At 54.8% G+C, this 17,903-nt stretch overlaps 2 protein-coding genes and 1 long non-coding RNA gene across 8 annotated transcripts in view; 1 reads left to right on the top strand and 2 right to left on the bottom strand.

Annotated features, from left to right (window-relative positions):
• Positions 1 to 4,821: 4,821 nt before the first annotated feature.
• Capn12 (calpain 12) lies at positions 4,822 to 17,037 on the top strand. The gene is given in 22 exon segments (XM_040734576.1): positions 4,822 to 5,134; positions 5,615 to 5,684; positions 5,809 to 5,927; positions 6,112 to 6,245; positions 8,037 to 8,205; positions 8,620 to 8,694; positions 8,794 to 8,879; positions 8,947 to 9,021; positions 10,375 to 10,538; positions 10,621 to 10,706; positions 10,708 to 10,857; positions 11,202 to 11,213; positions 11,386 to 11,594; positions 11,794 to 11,836; positions 11,915 to 11,974; positions 12,534 to 12,591; positions 13,073 to 13,143; positions 13,234 to 13,296; positions 14,042 to 14,120; positions 16,041 to 16,157; positions 16,243 to 16,301; positions 16,380 to 17,037. Coding segments are annotated over 22 exon segments (2,163 nt in total). The 5' UTR covers positions 4,822 to 4,897; the 3' UTR covers positions 16,407 to 17,037.
• LOC121135548 lies at positions 10,064 to 11,456 on the bottom strand. The gene is made up of 2 exons (XR_005872650.1): positions 10,831 to 11,456; positions 10,064 to 10,665 (listed from the first exon to the last, which is right to left on the bottom strand). It is a non-coding gene; the product is annotated as an uncharacterized LOC121135548 (long non-coding RNA).
• Positions 16,726 to 17,903, bottom strand: part of Actn4 (actinin alpha 4) — a 65,252-nt gene continuing 64,074 nt past the window's right edge. For all 6 annotated transcript variants that reach the window (XM_040734573.1, XM_040734575.1, XM_040734572.1 and 3 more), the window contains one exon: positions 16,726 to 17,874. In XM_040734573.1, coding sequence (XP_040590507.1) covers positions 17,716 to 17,874 — 159 coding nt within the window. In that variant the 3' untranslated portion in view covers positions 16,726 to 17,715. The remainder of the gene's footprint in view (positions 17,875 to 17,903) is intronic.

Raw genomic sequence — 17,903 nt, 5'->3', positions numbered from 1 at the left:
CGTTTCTGCGATTCCAGCACTCAGGGCACGGTGCCAGGAGGAAAGACAGCTCACGACCTCACAGCAGTGTCCTTCTCAACAGACAAACAAGGGGCATCGCTAAGGTCGCCGGAGCCACATGCAGCGCTCTCCCGAGCAGACAGACACCTGCAGCTTCAGTGCAGCAGGGACGGGGCAGGAGAGTCTCTCGGGCTTGTGGGCTCGCCAGTGGCCAGCCGAGCTCAGGTTCAGCCAGAGACCCTGTCTCAGGGAATGACGTGGGGTGCGATAGAAGAGAGCTCACATGGCCTCCTCTGTGTGTGTGTGTGTGTGTGTGCGCGCGCGCGTGCGCGTGTCTCTCTCTGCCTCTCTGTCTCTGTGTGTGTCTCTGTCTCTGTCTCTCTGTCTCTCTGTCCCTCTTTCTGTGTCTCTGTGTCTGTGTCTGTCTGTCTCTGTCTCTGTCTGTCTCTCTGTCTCTGTCTCTCTTTCTCTCTCACACACACACAAAACCATTTCTTTTGAGACAAAGTCTTACTATGTAGTCTTGGCTGATGTGGAACTTGTTTTGTAGACCAGGCTGTCCTGGGACTCACTCTGTAGACCAGGCTGGCATTGAATTCACAGATATCCACCTGCCTCTGCCTCCTGAGTGCTGGGATTAAAGGCATGCGCCACCAAGCCTAACCCACACATTCAAATTTTTAAAGGTTTTTTAACTTTATATGCATGAGTGTTTTTTTGCCCGCTTGCATGTATTTGCACCAGGCGCTAAAGGAAGCCAGAAGACACCATCAGATCCCCTGGGTGGAGTTACAGACAGTTGTGAGCTGCCATGTGGGTGCTAGGAACCAAATCTAGGTCTTCTGGAAGAGCAAACAGTGCTTTTGGTCACTGGGTCATGTTTCCAGCCCCTCACACCACCAGTTTTTTAAAAAAACTAAACAGGCGTTTGTGACAAGGGCTTCCATTATTCAACTATCAGAACCACCAGCCTTAGTGACTCAGCACAGGGGAGTTTAGAAATGGGTTTCCATTTCTGTATTCAATGGCTTATTAATTGGCATGGTGAATGTTAAAAATGAGTTCACATTCGTGAGTTGGTTCGCAATGCTGGCTAAAATATTTTAGATACAGGGCTGGAGAGATGGCTCTGCATTTGAGAACACTGAGGACCGGGGTTCAATTTCCAGCATCCTCTGAGGTGGTGGTGGCGCACGCCTTTAATCCCAGCATCCGGGAGGCAGAGGCAGGTGGATCTCTGTGAGTTCGAGGCCAGCCTACAAAGCAAGTTCCAGGACAGACTCCAAAGCTTAACAGAGAAACCCTGTCTCGAAAAACCAAAATTAAATAAATAAATATTTCCCAGCCACCCACATGTGTTAACGAACATTCTTCCTGCCATCCTGGTCTCAGAGTGTGTGTGTGTGTGTGTGTGTGTATTTGTATAAGGTCTTATCTTACCGAAGATGCCAGCCTCATGCATCCTTTCTTTCTGGGATCACATGGCAACTCCCTACTCTTTCCTACATTTTCTACGTTTCCCAGAATCCTCCTTGACTCCTAGTCCCACTTATCCTGCTTCCCTATTGGCCAACAGTGCTTTATTTATCAACCAATAAGAGACGTATACACAGAAGGACTTCCCCATCACACATGGCAGCTCACATCTGACTGTAACTCCAGTTCCAGGGGACCCGACACCCATGACAACACCAAAGGGCATAAAGCAAAACATAAATTAAAAAAGAAAAATATTTTACCTCCGTCTGCCCTTCTTCGAGCAGAGTACAGGAATCTAGTACATCTTGGGGCTTCCTGTGCATTGTCTTTCATGGAGTAGTCCCTGAAGCCATGTCTGGGGCTGCCGGAGTGTGGTTTTCCGAGGACAAGGTCAAGTTGACCTCAAACGAACCTTTCGTGAAAGGTGCGTTCAGAGCACAAAGGTGTGGCCTCATGGACTCACAGAACAGGTTGTGTGGCTGTGCTCCTGCCTGCCTGTGTCACTTGGGGCAGTTTCATGCCAGCTCTGCTCACCATCCGGGCTTCATTTTCAAACCCATGTAGCCAGCTCCGTATGTAACCAAGAATCGCCTTCCTGAAGCTCCTTCCTTCGCCTCCTGGGTGCTGGAATTACAGGCGTGCACCTGAGCCCAGTTTATTCTGTGTTGGGATGAAACCCAGGGCTTCTTACACGCTGGGCGGGTATTTTACCAACTGAGCTAAGTCTCCAGCCTGTAAGCACAGGCTTAACGCCCTGAATTAAGCCAAATTTGTCTTATGCGAGCATCAGTTGTATTTGGCGGGTATTGGCAGCTACCAAGTGCAGGAGGTGGCCGGCACAGCTCCACTACTGGGTAATTCGTTCCGAGGAACATCCTCATTACAGCTGGATGTAGCAGTGCGCATCTTTAATCCCAGTACGCGGGACGCAAACGCAGATGGGTCTCTATGAGCTAAGAGTCAGTCCTGTCTCCAGAACAGTGAAACTGTCTCAAAAACAGGCGACAGCCCTGGCAGGCGCCCCTGGACACCTGGAGCGGGGGTTCACGCTCCGGGGAATCTTGTCTCCCCATCGCTTGGCTGTGCTTACTTCTCACTCTCATTCTCCAAGGTAGTCTTAGCGCTCTGTGTTTGTTTTAGCTAATTTAGCAACATCGGAGAAAGAGTGGTTAAGCCAAGACGTCCTGGGAAGGAAAGCACTAGGGGCGTGGTTGGGCGTGACCAGAGGCTGCAGCACTGTAATTGGCGGGTCTGAGTCTGAGGGGCGGTGCCAGCCTCTAGGAAAGCCACGGGACTAGAGAATAAGCCACTGACTGGTTCATTCCTAAACATGCTAATTGTACGGATTGCAGGGGGATAAATGTAGAGGATGCTGGGATCTCACAATAGCAGACTTGTGGATTCGGGAGGTAGGGACGTGGAAGAGGCTGGAGAAGCATGTTGGAGACCCCACATTCATCTCCAGCCCTGACAGGAAGACAAGCTACGGATACCCACTACTGTTTGAAGAAACTGACGCACGTGGCACTTCCGTGGCTCAGCCCAAGGCACACAGTCCTTTGCCTCACAGTTCAGCCTAGGCTGGCCTGGAGCTCGGGTTTCTCTGGCCTCTTCCTCCCAAGCGCTGGAATCACAGGAAACGTACACCCAGCTTCAGACACACAGTCATAAGTGGCTCAAGTTTGAACCAGATACCTGTCGGGTGGAAGCCTTGTGTGATCCCGGCAACTGCACAGGAAGAAAAATCCGTGGCGTTTTCTTTGTTGTCTTGTAGTCCAGGCTAGCCTGGTATTTGCTATGTAGCTGAGACCTGACTGGTGACTAGGTTCCTAAAAGGGGAGTTTCCGCCTTGCCAAGGATCCCCCAACCCCCTGCCTGCTGCTCAGACCCTGCTCAGCTGGGGAAGCGACCCCAGCATCTTGGGCACAGGTGAGCACTGTCAGTCCTGCCTGGGTGACCTTAGACCATGTTTCCCTGCCCGAGAGGTAGCCGATCGAGCTGCAAGGAAAGCAGGGTCCTGAGGTGAGCGGCTGAGGCCACATGCGGGCAACAATGTCAAAAAGGGGAGCCGACAGACAAGACCGGAGACGGAAGACAAAGTCAGACGCAGAAGCTGGGTGTGGGGACGCCTGCCTTCGGTTCCAGGCAGGCAGATCTCTGTGAGTTCAAAGCCAGCCTGGGCATAGTGAAACCTTTTCTCAAAAACAAAAACAACAAAACAAAATGGAAACAACTGAAATATCCCCCCCCCAAAAACCCAAATAAGCATATACATAAAGACATGAGACACAGAGAAAAACAAATGAAAACCTTTAGGGGGCTGGCATGCGTTGTCACTTCTTGTCACCTGTTGTGTGTGTGTGTGATTCTGACGCAAAACAAACAAACAAACAAATCCAAACACAAATTGTCTCCCTGTGACGAGCTCAAAGGCGCAGCACTTTCCTAGCACACACAAGGCCCGGGCTTGATCCCCAGCGCAGAAGGCTACAGCCGGCGGTGGTGGCGCACGCCTTTAGTCCCAGCACTCGGGAGACAGAGGCAGGCAAATCCCCATGAGTCTGAGGCCAGCCTGATCTACAGAGAGCGAGTTCCAGGACAGCCAGAGTTGTTATACTGAGAGACCCTGTTTTGAAAATCGGAAAAAAAGCCGGGCGTTGGTGGCGCACGCCTTTAATCCCAGCACTCGGGAAGCAGAGGCAGGCGGATCTCTGTGAGTTCGAGGCCAGCCTGGTCTACAAAGTGAGTTCCAGGACAGCTCCAAAGCCACAGAGAAACCCTGTCTCGAAAAAAACCAAAAAAAAAAAAAAAAAAAAGAAAAAAAAAAGAAAAAGAAAACCGGAAAAAAAAAAAAAGACGATCTAAAACAACAAAAGAGAAACGCAACACAGTAGGTCTGTCACTTGGGATCCTGAGGCAGGGGCATTGGGAGTCCGAGACTAGTCCCGGAAACTTAGTGAGACCCTGTAAAGAAGTAAAAGGAGGTTTGGAGATGCCATTCCAGAAGAGAGTGCTTCCCTGGCATGCACTGCTCCCCAAGAAACAGATAAGGAAGCAGGGAGGCTGGCTGGGCGGGGGCTGGGATGAGGCCACAGGACAAGCAGGCAGAAATACACCCCCACGTTGACCTCCTTCCTGGCGCTGCCCGGCGGCTGGTCCTAGGTCTGCCTACCTCCCGTCGTGCTGCCAGTCATTAAACTGCCAAACTGGCCACAACTGAAGCCTCCCCGCCCCAGGGAGGAAACCACTGAAGAGGCGTCCCTGCTCTCCTGCACCCCAAACCATCAATTAGTATTAACAAGACAGAATGCCTTCGCTGCCTAAAGACCCCCAGCGGGGTACAAATGGAGTAGAGTCCCCGCCTCGTGACTCAGGAGGTTAAAGGGCTTGAGTCCATCTGTGAGTTCAGAGTGTCCGGATGGCGAGTGACAACAGGAAGGTCACCATCCAGCTGGTGGAGGACGGGGCCGGGGCTGGAGCCAGGGGCCCACAGCTCTTTAAAGGCCAGAACTACGAAGCCATCCGAACAGCCTGCCTGGACGCCGGGATCCTGTTTCGTGACCCTTGCTTTTCTGCTGGTCCTGGTGCCCTTGGCTATGACAAGCTGGGACCCGACTCAGAGAAGGCGCAAGGGGTGGAATGGAAGAGGCCCCATGTAAAATGGGGCTGACCTGGGCCCCGGGTCTGAGGGAGGAAGGGTGCAGCCTGGATTCTTGACCCCTGAGTCGGAGGGAGGAGGCTGGGGCTGGACTCCTGGGTCTGAGGGAAGAGGCTGGGCCTAGACCCTGGGTCTGAGGGAGGAGGCTGGGCCTGGACCCTGGGTCTGAGGGAGGAGGCTGGGCCTAGACCCTGGGTCTGAGGGAGGAGGCTGGGGCTGGACTCCTGGGTCTGAGGGAAGAGGCTGGGGCTGGACTCCTGGGTCTGAGGGAGGAGGCAGGGTGGATAACAGCAGGCTCAGCCATGAGGTTCCGTGGGGAGGGGGTGTCCAGGAAAACCAGGCTCCTACCCACAGGCCTTCCCAGGGTTGGAGGCCCTCATTATCTAGGATACTGGCATCAGAAGGGGGCTGGGCCTCTGACTTCTCAGCTGCTCCAACCTTCCCTTTCCTGGCTTTACTGGAGTCATCATCTTCCAGGAGTTTTGTGCTGAACCCCAGTTCATCTGTGAAGACATGAGCAGAACAGATGTGTGCCAGGGAAGCTTGGGTGAGCTCCCAGGCCCAGGCCAGGACAGCTCACCCCTTTGCCTTCTCCCCGTCACCTTCCCATCCTCGTGAGTTTGCCGGACCCTTGGTCCCTCCTCACCTAAACTGAGCCTCCCTCCTCCCAGGAAACTGCTGGCTCCTCGCGGCTGCTGCCTCACTTACCCTGTATCCCAGACTCCTGTACCGGGTGGTGCCCCCTGGACAGGGTTTCCAAGACGGCTACGCGGGGGTCTTCCATTTTCAGGTAGGGCTGAGTTCCTCTCTCCATGCCTCGGTTTCCCCCGTGACAGCAGGACGATGATGTTTCACAGCTGCCATTCTTCCCTGGGGCCTGGGATTGCAGAACTTGGGCAGTGGTAAGCAGCATGAGAGCTGAGACTCAGGCAGGGTCTGGAAGCTGAGCCTGCTTTTGCTCTTGTTTTCACTAGCTCTGGCAATTTGGCCGCTGGGTGGATGTGGTGGTTGACGACAGACTGCCTGTGCGTGAGGGGAAGCTGATGTTTGTGCGCTCGGAACAGAGGAATGAGTTCTGGGCCCCTCTGCTGGAAAAGGCCTATGCCAAGTAAGAACGCCGGCCCCTCTCAGCTCTAACCCCAGATTCTAGCCCTGTGGAGTACTGACATCTGGGGTCCTCCAGACACACAAACACGGAACTTAAATCGAGTCCTAGCCACCAGGGTCCTCATATCACAACGGTTTCCTAGAAGAGCCTTCATTGTTCAGTATTTTATTTTATGCTCTATTGAGAAAAGGTCTCACACAGCCCAGTCTGCCCTGGGACTAGCTACGTAGTCAAGGAGGAAGTTGACCTGACGCTCTTGCCTCTCCCCCAGGAGTACTGGGCTACAGGTGTGCGCCACACGCCGGGCAGGCACTGTGCCAAGTGAGCCACATCCTCAGCCTTCATTTACTTACAGTCAGCATCTTATTGTGTGGTCCACACTGGCCTCCAACTCATAATCCTCCTTGGTTGGACTCTTGTGGACATGGATTACAGGCATGCACCACAACCCCTGGCTAATTTAGAAAGTGTGTGTGTGTGTGTGTGTGTGTGTGTGTGCAGGAGATGGAACCCATGACTTTCTTCATGCTGAGCCAACCCCCAGCCCCTTACAGGGGAATTTTCAGCAGGGGCTCTACCACTGAGCCACGCCCCCAGCCCCTCACTGGGGGATTCTAGGCAGGTGATCTACCACTGAGCCACAACCCCAGCCCCTCACTGGGGGATTCTAGGCACGGTTTCTACCACTGAGGCATATTCTCAGCCTGTGAACCTTCAAATCTTAAAGGTCTTCTTCTTTTGACATTTCCTGCAAACATTCCTAGAACCCCACTGATACCCATATTTCCTAAGGATCCTGAAATCCCACCCATCTATCAGGCTCTGGGTTTGCCAAATCCTTTTCCCTGAAAGGCCTTTAACCTCATTTCATCTCTCCTGGTCCACTGAGACGCCCACAGCCTATCCTTTCCCACGTCAGGCTCCGAAGCCCTAACAAGTGGCCCACAGGCATCGCCTCCACAGCCTCCCAGAGCCTCGAAGGTCCGTGAAAGGTCGAGAATTCTTGCACAGTTTGTTCCTAGGGACCACGGGCTCCCCCACTTCATCTCTGAATATTTCAGGGACTGAGCCAGGCACAGTAGCCTACGCCTATAATCATAGTCCTGAGCACACCGAGGCAGGAGGATTACAAGTTCGAGGTCAGACTGGAATATTTATGTGGGCGTACGCCTTTAATCCCAGCACTCGGGAGGCAGAGGCAGGTGGATCTCTGTGAGTTTGAGGCCAGCCTGGTCTACAAGAGCTAGTTCCAGGACAGCCTCCAAAGCCATAGAGAAACCCTGTCTCGAAAAACAAAGCAAAACAAAACAAAAAAATATTTATGTGAACATGGCATTGGACACCTTTATTTCTAGCACTCCGACAGCAGAGGCAGGTGGATCTCTGTGAGTCTGAGGCAAACCTGGTCCACAGAGTTCCTGGCCAGCCAAGGCTACATAATAAGAGCCTGTCTCAAAAACAAAAGGGGTATGTTGGGGATGAGGTCTGGAGGGACAGTTCAAGGCTAAAAGCTGCTTTTCCAGGTTTGATTCCCAGTCACAACTGTCTGTAACTTCAGCACCAAGGACCTAACGCCTCTATGGACACTGCACATGCGTGGTGTATAGACACACACACACTCAGGTGAAACACCCATGCACATAAAAACAGACTAATACATACATATACACACATGTGCACATATTATATAATTGGGAGTGGCTCCTCGGGACCCCTACCCTAACTGAGTCCCCACACCTAGGGGCTGGGATGTTCCTACGTACCTCAGACCACCTCCACCTGCTCCGACAGGCTCCATGGCTCGTACGAGGTGATGCGAGGAGGCCACATGAACGAGGCTTTCGTGGACTTTACAGGAGGCGTGGGCGAGGTCCTCTACCTGAGACAAAACACTCCAGGTCTCTTTGCTGCCCTCCGCCACGCACTGGCCAAGGAGTCCCTCGTGGGTGCCACCGCGCTGGTGAGAGCTGAGCCCCCATGCGGACCTCCGATAGACCCGCGTAGTCCCGGATGTGGTGGGAGTGGAGCGGGACGTCCTGCTTTCTCTTCTGCTGTTGCCCCCGAGATGCTCGCCAGTAGATTCTAGGCCAGTGTTCTACAGACAAGGTGCACACACACGCACATGCACGCACGCGCGCGCGCGCACACACACACGCGCGCACACACACACACACACAGTGTTTGCATTTTGTTTTGTCTAAGTTACCCACACTGGTCTTGAACTTGTGATTCTCCTGCCTTGGCTTTCTGTGTAGTTGGGATCACAGGCCTGTGACCCAGGGTCCGGGCTTCTGCACGGAGCTGGGTTGGGAGGCTAGAGAGAGGAGCTGGCCTCCCCCCCCCACCCCGGCTTCTCAATCTTGTCCTCTTTCAGAGTGACCGGGGTGAGGTCCGCACAGATGAGGGCCTGGTGAAGGGACATGCATACTCTGTCACAGGTACACACAAGGTGAGTCACGCCCATCGCTGGGCTGGGCTAAGGAGGGTGTTCCCATGCCATCCTCACGGATGCCCCCCACGCCACCCTCACGGATGACATTGTCTTCAGATGTCCCTGGGCTTCACCAAGGTGCGGCTGCTGCGGCTGAGGAACCCCTGGGGCCGTGTGGAGTGGTCCGGGCCCTGGAGCGACAGGTGGGACGGGCTTAGGGCGGGTGGCGGCTCAGTCCCATGAGCCTACATCGAGATTTGTTCTCCTCAGCTGTCCGCGCTGGGACATGCTCCCCTCTGAGTGGCGGGATGCCCTGCTCGTGAAAAAGGAGGATGGCGAGTTCTGGTGAGTTCCGAGAGGCCCAGTCTGTGGGGGGGGGACACGGGCCAGAAAGGACACAGAGAAACTCATGGGAGAGCAGGTTGGCCTAGAACTCACTATGCAGACCAAGCTAGCCTCAGACTCATGGCACTCTGTCTACCTGTCTCCCGACACTGGACATGAGCCGCCATGATTAGCCCATGGAAGGAATGTAAAGGAATTTAGGAGACACTGATGTTGGGGGGGGGGGGGGTTTAAAGGGAACAGAATCATACTTGGGGTGTCTTGAGAAGGCCTAGTGACATTTGGGGCTTTAGATACACACATAACTTGAAACTAATTTCCTAGTTGTGTATTTATTGCGTCCTGCACGACTGTAAGCCATGGAGGCAGAATGACACCTCTGGGAGTCAGCTGTCTCCTTCCACTGCGGGATGCTGGGATACTCAGGTTGACAGGCTGTAGCTGGGTCGGTTTGTTTTTCACTGGTAAAAAGTAAATCTTTGGGGGCCTGGGATCCAGCTCCCAAATAAACACACAGAGACTTTTTACTTATGAATGCCCATCCTTAGCTTGTTTCTAGCCAGCATTTCCTTTCTCTCTTTTTTTTTTCTTTTTGGTTTTTCAAGACAGGGTTTCTCTGTGAGCTTTGGAGCCTGTCCTGGAACTCGCTCTGTAGACCAGGCTGGCCTCAAACACAGAGATCCGCCTGCCTCTGCCTCCCAAGTGCTGGGATTAAAGACGTGTGCCACCAACACCCAGCTCTAGTCAGCTTTTCTTAAATTATCCTGTCTACCCTTTGCCTCTGGGCTTTTAACTTCCTCTGTTCTATACGTCTTTCTTTACTTCTTGCTCCATAGTTGGCCTCTGGCATAGTCCATCTTTTCTCTGAATAAAGGGGCCAGCCTTCTGCTCAGCTTCCGTTGCTACACTTAGCTCCTCCCCACAACTTCCTGTCCTAGTTGCTGACTCAGCTTCCTGACCCCAGGTTAATTTTATTTAATCAAACAAATGTGACACGTCTTTGCATCGTTAACAAAAGCAGCAGAAACAAATACAACACACCTTTACACAGTTAAAATAATATCCTACAACATCAGGCAACAATAGCTTCCATCCTCACGGCCATCTTCCTGGCCCTACTTGGGGGTTTTCTAAAGTTAATCTGAAGATGTTTGAGAGGAGTTTGTGAATATCCCCAGACGTGGGCATTTGTGGGGACTTGGATGCCTTGGCAAGGCCCCAGGGCTTCAGGAGATTGGAGGTTAGTTGGTAGTATTTAAGGAACTGGGAGCTTAGTGCTGGGGGACCACTTCTGGGGTCCCTCAAGCTGGAATCTGGGGTGGTGGGGCATCTCTCATGGTCGGTGCTGTCCAGGATGGAGCTTCAGGACTTCCTCAAGCACTTCAACACGGTCCAGATCTGTTCGCTGAGCCCTGAGGTGCTGGGCCCCAGCCCTGCGGGCGGAGGCTGGCACATCCACACCTTCCAGGGTCGCTGGGTGAGAGGTTTCAACTCCGGCGGGAGCCAGCCCAGTGCTGGTGAGGCCCGGGGGCTCCTGGGAAGTAAGACGGGGTAGGGGCCAGGGCAGGCTGGTGACCCCACCGCCTTCTCTTCTGTCAGAAACCTTCTGGATCAACCCCCAGTTCCGGCTGACACTGCTGGAGCCTGATGAGGAAGAGGATGAAGACGACGAAGAGGGACCCTGGGGGGGGCTGGGGAGCGGCAGGGGCGCGGGGCCCAGCGAGGGGAGGCCGCATCCCCAAGTGCACGGTCCTCCTGTCGCTCATCCAGCGCAACCGCCGGCGTCTGAGGGCCAAGGGCCTCACTTACCTCACTGTGGGCTTCCACGTGTTCCAGGTGAGAGGCCCAGGCCAGGCTGAGGTCTGGAGGGGCAGAGGGTCACAGGAGCGTCGTATCGGGAAGGAGGGTGCTGGGGGTCCAGAGGGGAGCGCCGCTGCTGAGAGAACTGGAGAGAGGGATCCAGGGACAAGGATAGAGGGCAGGAGGTGACCAAAGGGACAGAGAAGGGATGAGGGCACAGGTGGGAGGAAGGCGTTGGGGAAGGGGTCCGAGGGGACCTAGGGCTGAGATCAGGGTGGAGAAATATTAAGAGTCCAGAAAGAAGGAGGGGTGAGGAGTGTGGGGGGCCAGGGAGGGGGGTCTGCACATTGCACCCACCCCCTGCATTTTCCTTTCTGCAGATCCCCGAGGAGGTGGGTTTCGGATGCCACCCCAGAGCCTCCCGAAGGCTTGGTCGACCATCGCTGGAAGGCCGGGGACACGGGAGGTCCTGGCTAGGCGGTCTGGGTGTGTGTGTGGGGGACCAGAGGGTTGGGTGGGGAGCTCGGGCGGATGGTGATGGCGCCCCGCCCCCCCCCCCCGCAGCTGCTGGGCCTCTGGGACTCGCCACGCAGCCGCGCGCTCTTGCCGAGGCTGCTGCGCGCCGACCGCTCGGTGTTCTGCGCCCGCCGCGACGTGAGCCGCCGCTGCCGCCTGCCGCCGGGCCACTACCTGGTGGTACCCAGCGCCTCCCGCGTGGGCGACGAAGCCGACTTCACACTGCGCATCTTTTCGGAACGCAGCCACACCGCAGTGTGAGCCGGCGCGCCCCGCCCCCGGCCCCAAGTCCCGCTCAGGGACCCCAGAGCCCCGCCCTTACACCCCAGCCACGCCCTCCTAGGGATGTCTGCCACCCACCCTCACCCCAGACAAAACCCATTGCCCTTCGACTCCACCCACGTCCTCTGCTGAGACCCCATCCCCAGCCTGAACCCCGCCTCCCATAATTTGCAGGGAGATCGATGACGTGATCAGCGCCGACCTGGAAGCCCTTGAGGTGCGGGGCTGTTGTGGGCGGGAACAGGACGCAGCGGGCGGGGCTTTGGGAAGGGAGTGAACTCCCCCCTCCCCACAGGTCCCCTACAAGCCCCTGGACCTGGACCTGGCACAGCTGTTTTTGGAGCTGGCTGGAGAGGTGAGGAGGGGTTGGGGACTCGGGGTGTCCAGCCAGATGATGCTGAGCTCCCCTCTCTGTGTCTTTAAAAAGCAAGCAAACAGCCGGGCGTTGGTGGCGCACGCCTTTAATCCCAGCACTTGGGAGGCAGAGGCAGGCGGATCTCTGTGAGTTCGAGACCAGCAAACAAACAAACTGTCGAGCAGGGAGGGTGTCTTGGAACAACTCTGTTTCCTTTAGGGCAGGTTGGCCTTTTTCAGGTAACCCAATGCCAGGGTTCCAGACTTGAGCCACCGTGCTGAGGGCTGGGGAGTCTCGCTTTACTCCCATGATTCTCCGCGATCCCTCTTGATCTCCATCTGCACCAGTCTCTCTGGAGGTTTCCCAGGTGCCTTTCTCCATCACCTGCCCACCGTGGGCTCCCAGTGTGTGGAGCCCTAACTAACCATCGCTGCCCTGACCATTCTGGAGAGACTGCCTCCTCTAGTTGAACCTTAGGAAGGCAGTCACCGCTACCTCAGCACTATGGAGCCCAGAGTGCTTGTTAACTTGATGGCTGAACCGGTGCTTTCCCGCCTAGGAGGAGGAACTCGATGCACTCCAGCTGCAGACCTTGATAAGCATCGCTCTGGAGCCTGGTGAGTTTGGCCAGGGGAGGTGGGGCCCCTGGAACGGGAGCACTACACCAGCAGTCTGCACGGTAAGGGGAGCCTGGTCTCAGCTTGAAGCAGCTTACTACGGTTGGGTCCATGGTGACATGAGGGCCATGATCACTCACAGCCTACCCTTCCTCTAAGAGGCACCGTGTGCAAAGACGTATAACCCCAGCTTTGTTGGTTTTGTCGGGCGTGAGCTGTCTCTATAAAATGCCCACTGCAGAGTTAGTCCACATAGCTTTTGCAACGTTGGCTATACGCAAGGAATGCTGGATTTCTTTTTTGTTTGTTTTTTTGTTTTTTCGAGACAGGGTTTCTCTGTATTGTCTTGGAAGCTGTCCTGGAACTCGCTCTGTAGACCAGGCTGGCCTCGAACTCACAGAGATCCACCTGCCTCTGCCTCCCAAGTGCTGGGATTAAAGGCGTGCGCCACCAATGCCCGGTTTGGATTTCTTTTTTGTAGCTCGGGCCAACACCAGGACTCCTGGAGAGATTGGGCTTAGGACCTGCGAGCAGCTTGTGCAGTGTTTTGGGGTATGTGTATGGGGAGGAGGGACAGGGATGCTGGGGCTTCCCCTTGCCTTTCAGGGAACACTGATTGTAACTAGATGTCCTCATTTGCAGCATGGGCAAAGGTTGGCCCTGCACCACTTCCAGGAACTCTGGGGCCATCTCCTGGTATGGCAGGTAAGGTGATCCGGAGAGCAGCCACCTCCTGCTAGAGCAGTGGTTCTCAACAATACCGAGACCCTTTAATACAGTTGTGGTGTGACCCCAACCATAAAATTATCTTTGTTGCTACTTCCTAACTGTAATGTTGCCACTGTTATGGATTGTAATGTAAATATCTGACCTGTAGGAGATCTGATATGCCCTGTAAAAGAGTCATTTGATACCCAAAAGGGTCTCAACCCACAGGTTGAGAACCACTGCTCTAGGCACTAATGTCCTTTGGGGGCACCAATGGGGCACTGGACTCCCATGCCAGCTTGGGAGTGAAATGGATATAAAGTGCTTGTCACCCACGGTGGCCCTCGAGAGCAGTGGACTGATCTAGAGCTGCCTCTGGTTACTGTTGGAATCCGGGCTCCCAACTCAGCCTCCCTTGCCATGTGACTACAGGCCTGTCACCTGTCTCCAAGGAGCCTTACTTAGCTACCATGGGTGCTCCTTCAAGGGGGAGGAGCAGCCGCAGGTTCATGGGACTGATCACAGGAACACCCAGCTTTTGAGCCCTCCCCCTGAGCCTTTGTGGGCAGGTGGATCTGAACTTGTTCCCAAGTCTGGGAGCTTGTTCCCTTGTCACAGACACACAGGTGCATAGTGGCCCCCAGCCGGGAGCCAGGGAAGCTGGTGCTCGAGCCCAGCCTGCCTTGCCTCAGAGGTCATCAAGCGCCAATGCCCAGGGATACTGATAACCACCCCCCCCCAGGCCACATTTGACAAGTTCGATGAAGATGCCTCTGGGACAATGAACTCCTATGAGCTGAGGCTGGCACTGAACGCCGCAGGTGAGGTTGGGGACCTGGGATGGTTGTAAGGACAGCACCCACTCCTCTTGGGACACCTCAGAGTCTTGTCTGCACCCCTCATTCGGCAGACACCCCAAACTGGGGCTGTCCACAAGGCCCAGTGCTAACGTCCTTCTGTGACGGCTCCGGGCACAAAACTTCCCTTTGCGTGACCGCTTCTGTGACACAGCAAATAGGGTGACAAGGAGCCTGCGGAATGTCACTGGACATGGTGCACGAACAGTTACTCTCCAAAGCCACAGAACATCCCAAAGCACCCTCTGTGTTACAGCAGCAAAGACCCTGAGCCGTGGGGATATGTATGTTATGGTGCCTCGGTGGGATTACCGATTCTGGAAGGTGGGCTCCTCCGTGACCACCATGTGGAAGGAGCCAGGGAGAGTTAGTGGGTGGAATGACTGACCAGTGGAAGAGACAGACTACAAGTGTGAGACATGATCCCGAGGCATCCGAGGCGAAGGCTAGGGGCCAGGGTGCTGAACCCAAAGAGGTAGGACACAGGACAGAGGGAGGATGGGAGTTCACTGGATCATCCATCCATCCATCCATCCATCCATCCATCCATCCATCCATCCATCCATCCATCCATCCATCCATCCATCCATCCCTGACACACGCCAGAGGCTGTTCCGGACAGAAGGAGCCTGACAATGTCTTCTTGGGGTACTCAGCAATTCTAACAGGTTGGCTGAGTCCTTGTACCCCATCCAGTCTGGTTTCCCTTCAGTCCCGGGCCAGCACATCCCAGTACCCAAGGGCACAGGAAGATCAGAGGGGGTGCTCTGCCTCAGGCCACCGGGCATGGTGTTTCGTGTGTGGGGTGGAACCTGGAGGGAGCATACAGAGGCGCAGTGCAAACTTGTGCAGTTATCTTTGGTTGGGACTGCACGCGGCACAGGGAAGCTGGGAGGGACAAATCCTCAGGCCTTGGGGCTTCCTGAAACCTCATTGTGATTCTACAGCAGAGGTGACAGTCAACCTCTGAAGAGACAACTACACCTGTTGGCTCCTTGAAAGGCAGAGGCAAGATGCCAAGTTGCAGCTCAAGCTTAGGATATCCTCAGGGCCGGGGGATGTAGCTCAGGGGAAGAGTTCCTGTCCTGTTAGCAAGGGGCTGCGGGCATAGTGCAGGGGAGAGCATTTGCTTAGCGTGTGCAAGGGCCCAGGATCCGTTCCTAACACTCCGAAACAGCGACATAAAGCCAGGCCGCAGTTGCAAAGTGCTCACTGTGGATGGTCTACACTGAGTACCACATAAACCGCAGGCTTGGAATCCCAGCCCCTGGAAGGAGGAGGTCGGAGAATCAGTTGATGACCACCCCTGGCTACATAAAATCGGAGGCCAGGCTCTCTCTCAAACAATGCAAAACAGAATACGGGGCTAGGACTAGGGCTTAGATAAAGTACTTGCACACTTAAGTGTGAGGGCCAGAGTTCAAATCCCCAGCACCTGCCAGGCATTGGTGGCGCACGCCTTTAATCCCAGCACTCCAAAGGCAGAGGCAGGCGGATCTGAGTTCGAGGCCAGCCTGGTCTACAGAATGAGTTCCAGGACAGCCTCCAAAACAATACAGAGAAACCCTGTCTCAAAAAAAAAACAAAACAAAACAAAAACAATAACCACACAACACCCGTGTGAAGGTCAGGTGGACTTTGTTGGCCCATCTAAATTCCCAGCACTTGGGAGGAGGAGACAAGTGATCCGAGAGGAAGCGGGCTAGCTCGAACTGGTTTGAATTCTGGATTTCAGTGAGACGTTGCCTCACAGTGGAGTGTGATTGAGGAAGACGAGTCAGTCTTTGGCTTCCAAATGCCCACGTGTCCATACATGTGAACATGCACATACCACCCCCCCGCAAATTTACAAAAGCAACACCACAAACGACAGTCTCCTCCTAGGCTTCCACCTCAACAACCAGCTGACCCAGTCTCTCACTAGCCGCTACCGGGACAGTCGGCTCCGCGTGGACTTCGAGCGCTTCGTGTCTTGTGCATCGAGGCTCACCTGTATCTTCCGTGAGTGCTGTTCCTGGCTGGGTGTGTACGGTGGCGCGTACCTCGGGCCTAATGCTGGTTCCTCACCCTGGCCTCTCATACACAGGGCACTGCAGCCAGCACCTGGACGGTGGTGAGGGGATCGTCTGCTTGACCCACAAACAGGTGAGCTCGCAGGAGGGGCAGGGTGGTTCCGGCACCGTTCTGAAGCTTCTGCTTCAACGCTCTCTTCCTTCTATTCAGTGGTCAGAAGTGGCCACCTTCTCCTAGAGCAGAAGCTGAGGGAGGCCATCCTGCTCCCAGGCCTGAGCTGCCCGGCTTAGCACCGGTGGCGGAAGCAGAGTCTGGCACCTGCCTGGGGCTGGGGCCCTACCTACCACTGCACAGGAGGCTTGGCAACGGTCTGTCCGTGACTATGGGCCTGAGCTACCACCGACGGAAGTGTCTTTTTTCCTTTTAAAGCCAGTGCGCGTGCAGTTCCCGCTTAGCGAGCCCCACCCCACACGTGGGTACGGGCTGGTGGGCCCTGCAAGCTCCCTGGGGGTGTGGACGCCGACACGGGGAGAATGAAAGGACACTAGAATCCGTCTGAAAAATATTACATGTTTTATTCTCCCATCCCCAAAGGGCGGTTTATCCAGAAACCAAGAAAATAAAAATCAATCAGAATAAACTCAAAGGGAGAAACCCATCCATTCACTACCAGGCAGGCAGGCCAGCAGCCCACCTCCACCTCAGGAGGTCCCCAGAGACCCCTGCCCACCACAGACAAGGGGAAGATCAGGAGGGGCGGGAGGGCACTGAATCAGCTATGTCTTCATTACGAGAGAGAGAGGTGGCAGAGATATGAGGCTAGATGGATATATATTTATATAATAAATCCGTAAGTTAATAAAGTAAATAGTAATTCTCTGGAAGTTTTTAATTTTTATAGGTTTTTTTAATAAGTTTTTAAAGATGTTTTGTTTCTGTTCATTGTTTTTGTTGGTTTTGGTCCTTAGAAAATCTGAGACCCAGAAATAAGACCAGATGGGCGGGGGCTGGCTGCCCACCAGCACTCTTGAGGCAGAGGGGTGATGGCAGGGTCCTCTGCTCCTGGAAATCACAAAGGGCAGGCAGGAGGTGGAGGAAGGCGCCACTGGCATCTGGTCCAGGGGAGCTAGGGTGCCCTCTGCTGGACTGTGCAGGGCAGGTGGTTCCTGGACAAGGCACATGGGGCTTTGGCCTGGATGTGAGAGGCCTTGAAGGGGCCTCAGGGGCAGAGGAGGGGACCTGGGTTTGGAAAGGTCTCTCTGGGATAGAGGGAGCCCAAGGGTCCGTTGTCCCCTCCATATAGGTTAAAACCCCACAACACATCTTATATATTTAGCATCATATATATATTTAGCAGACCAGAAGTGCTGGTCTCTAAGCCTCCCTCCCCTATAAGACTGAGAAAGAGAGGCTCGCCTAGCCCCTCCCTGCCTGACCCCCTAGAAGGACCACAAAGAGTTCTTTGCATAGATAGAGTCAGGGTTGGGGCAGGGTTCCTCAGCCCCTCCGGGAGGCCGAGGGAGTCTGACCAGGGCATGTGAGGGCCTCACAGGTCACTTTCCCCGTAGAGGGCTGTGGAGAAGGACTTGTAGTCCAGGGCCCCAGGAGCAGCATCGGGGCCCTGGTAGGGCGCCATGCGGGCGATGCAGTACTCTGCCTGGTCGGGGGGCAGCTCTCTCCGCAGCTCCTCGGCAGTGATGAAGTTCTGGGGGCACAGGACAGACTCTGAAGCAG

Source organism: Mesocricetus auratus, unplaced genomic scaffold (genome assembly GCF_017639785.1).
Source record: "Mesocricetus auratus isolate SY011 unplaced genomic scaffold, BCM_Maur_2.0 Super-Scaffold_100038, whole genome shotgun sequence".
Lineage (NCBI taxonomy): Eukaryota > Metazoa > Chordata > Mammalia > Rodentia > Cricetidae > Mesocricetus > Mesocricetus auratus.
The sequence above is the reverse complement of the archived record's forward strand: the minus strand, read 5'-3'. Positions and strand labels throughout refer to the sequence as shown.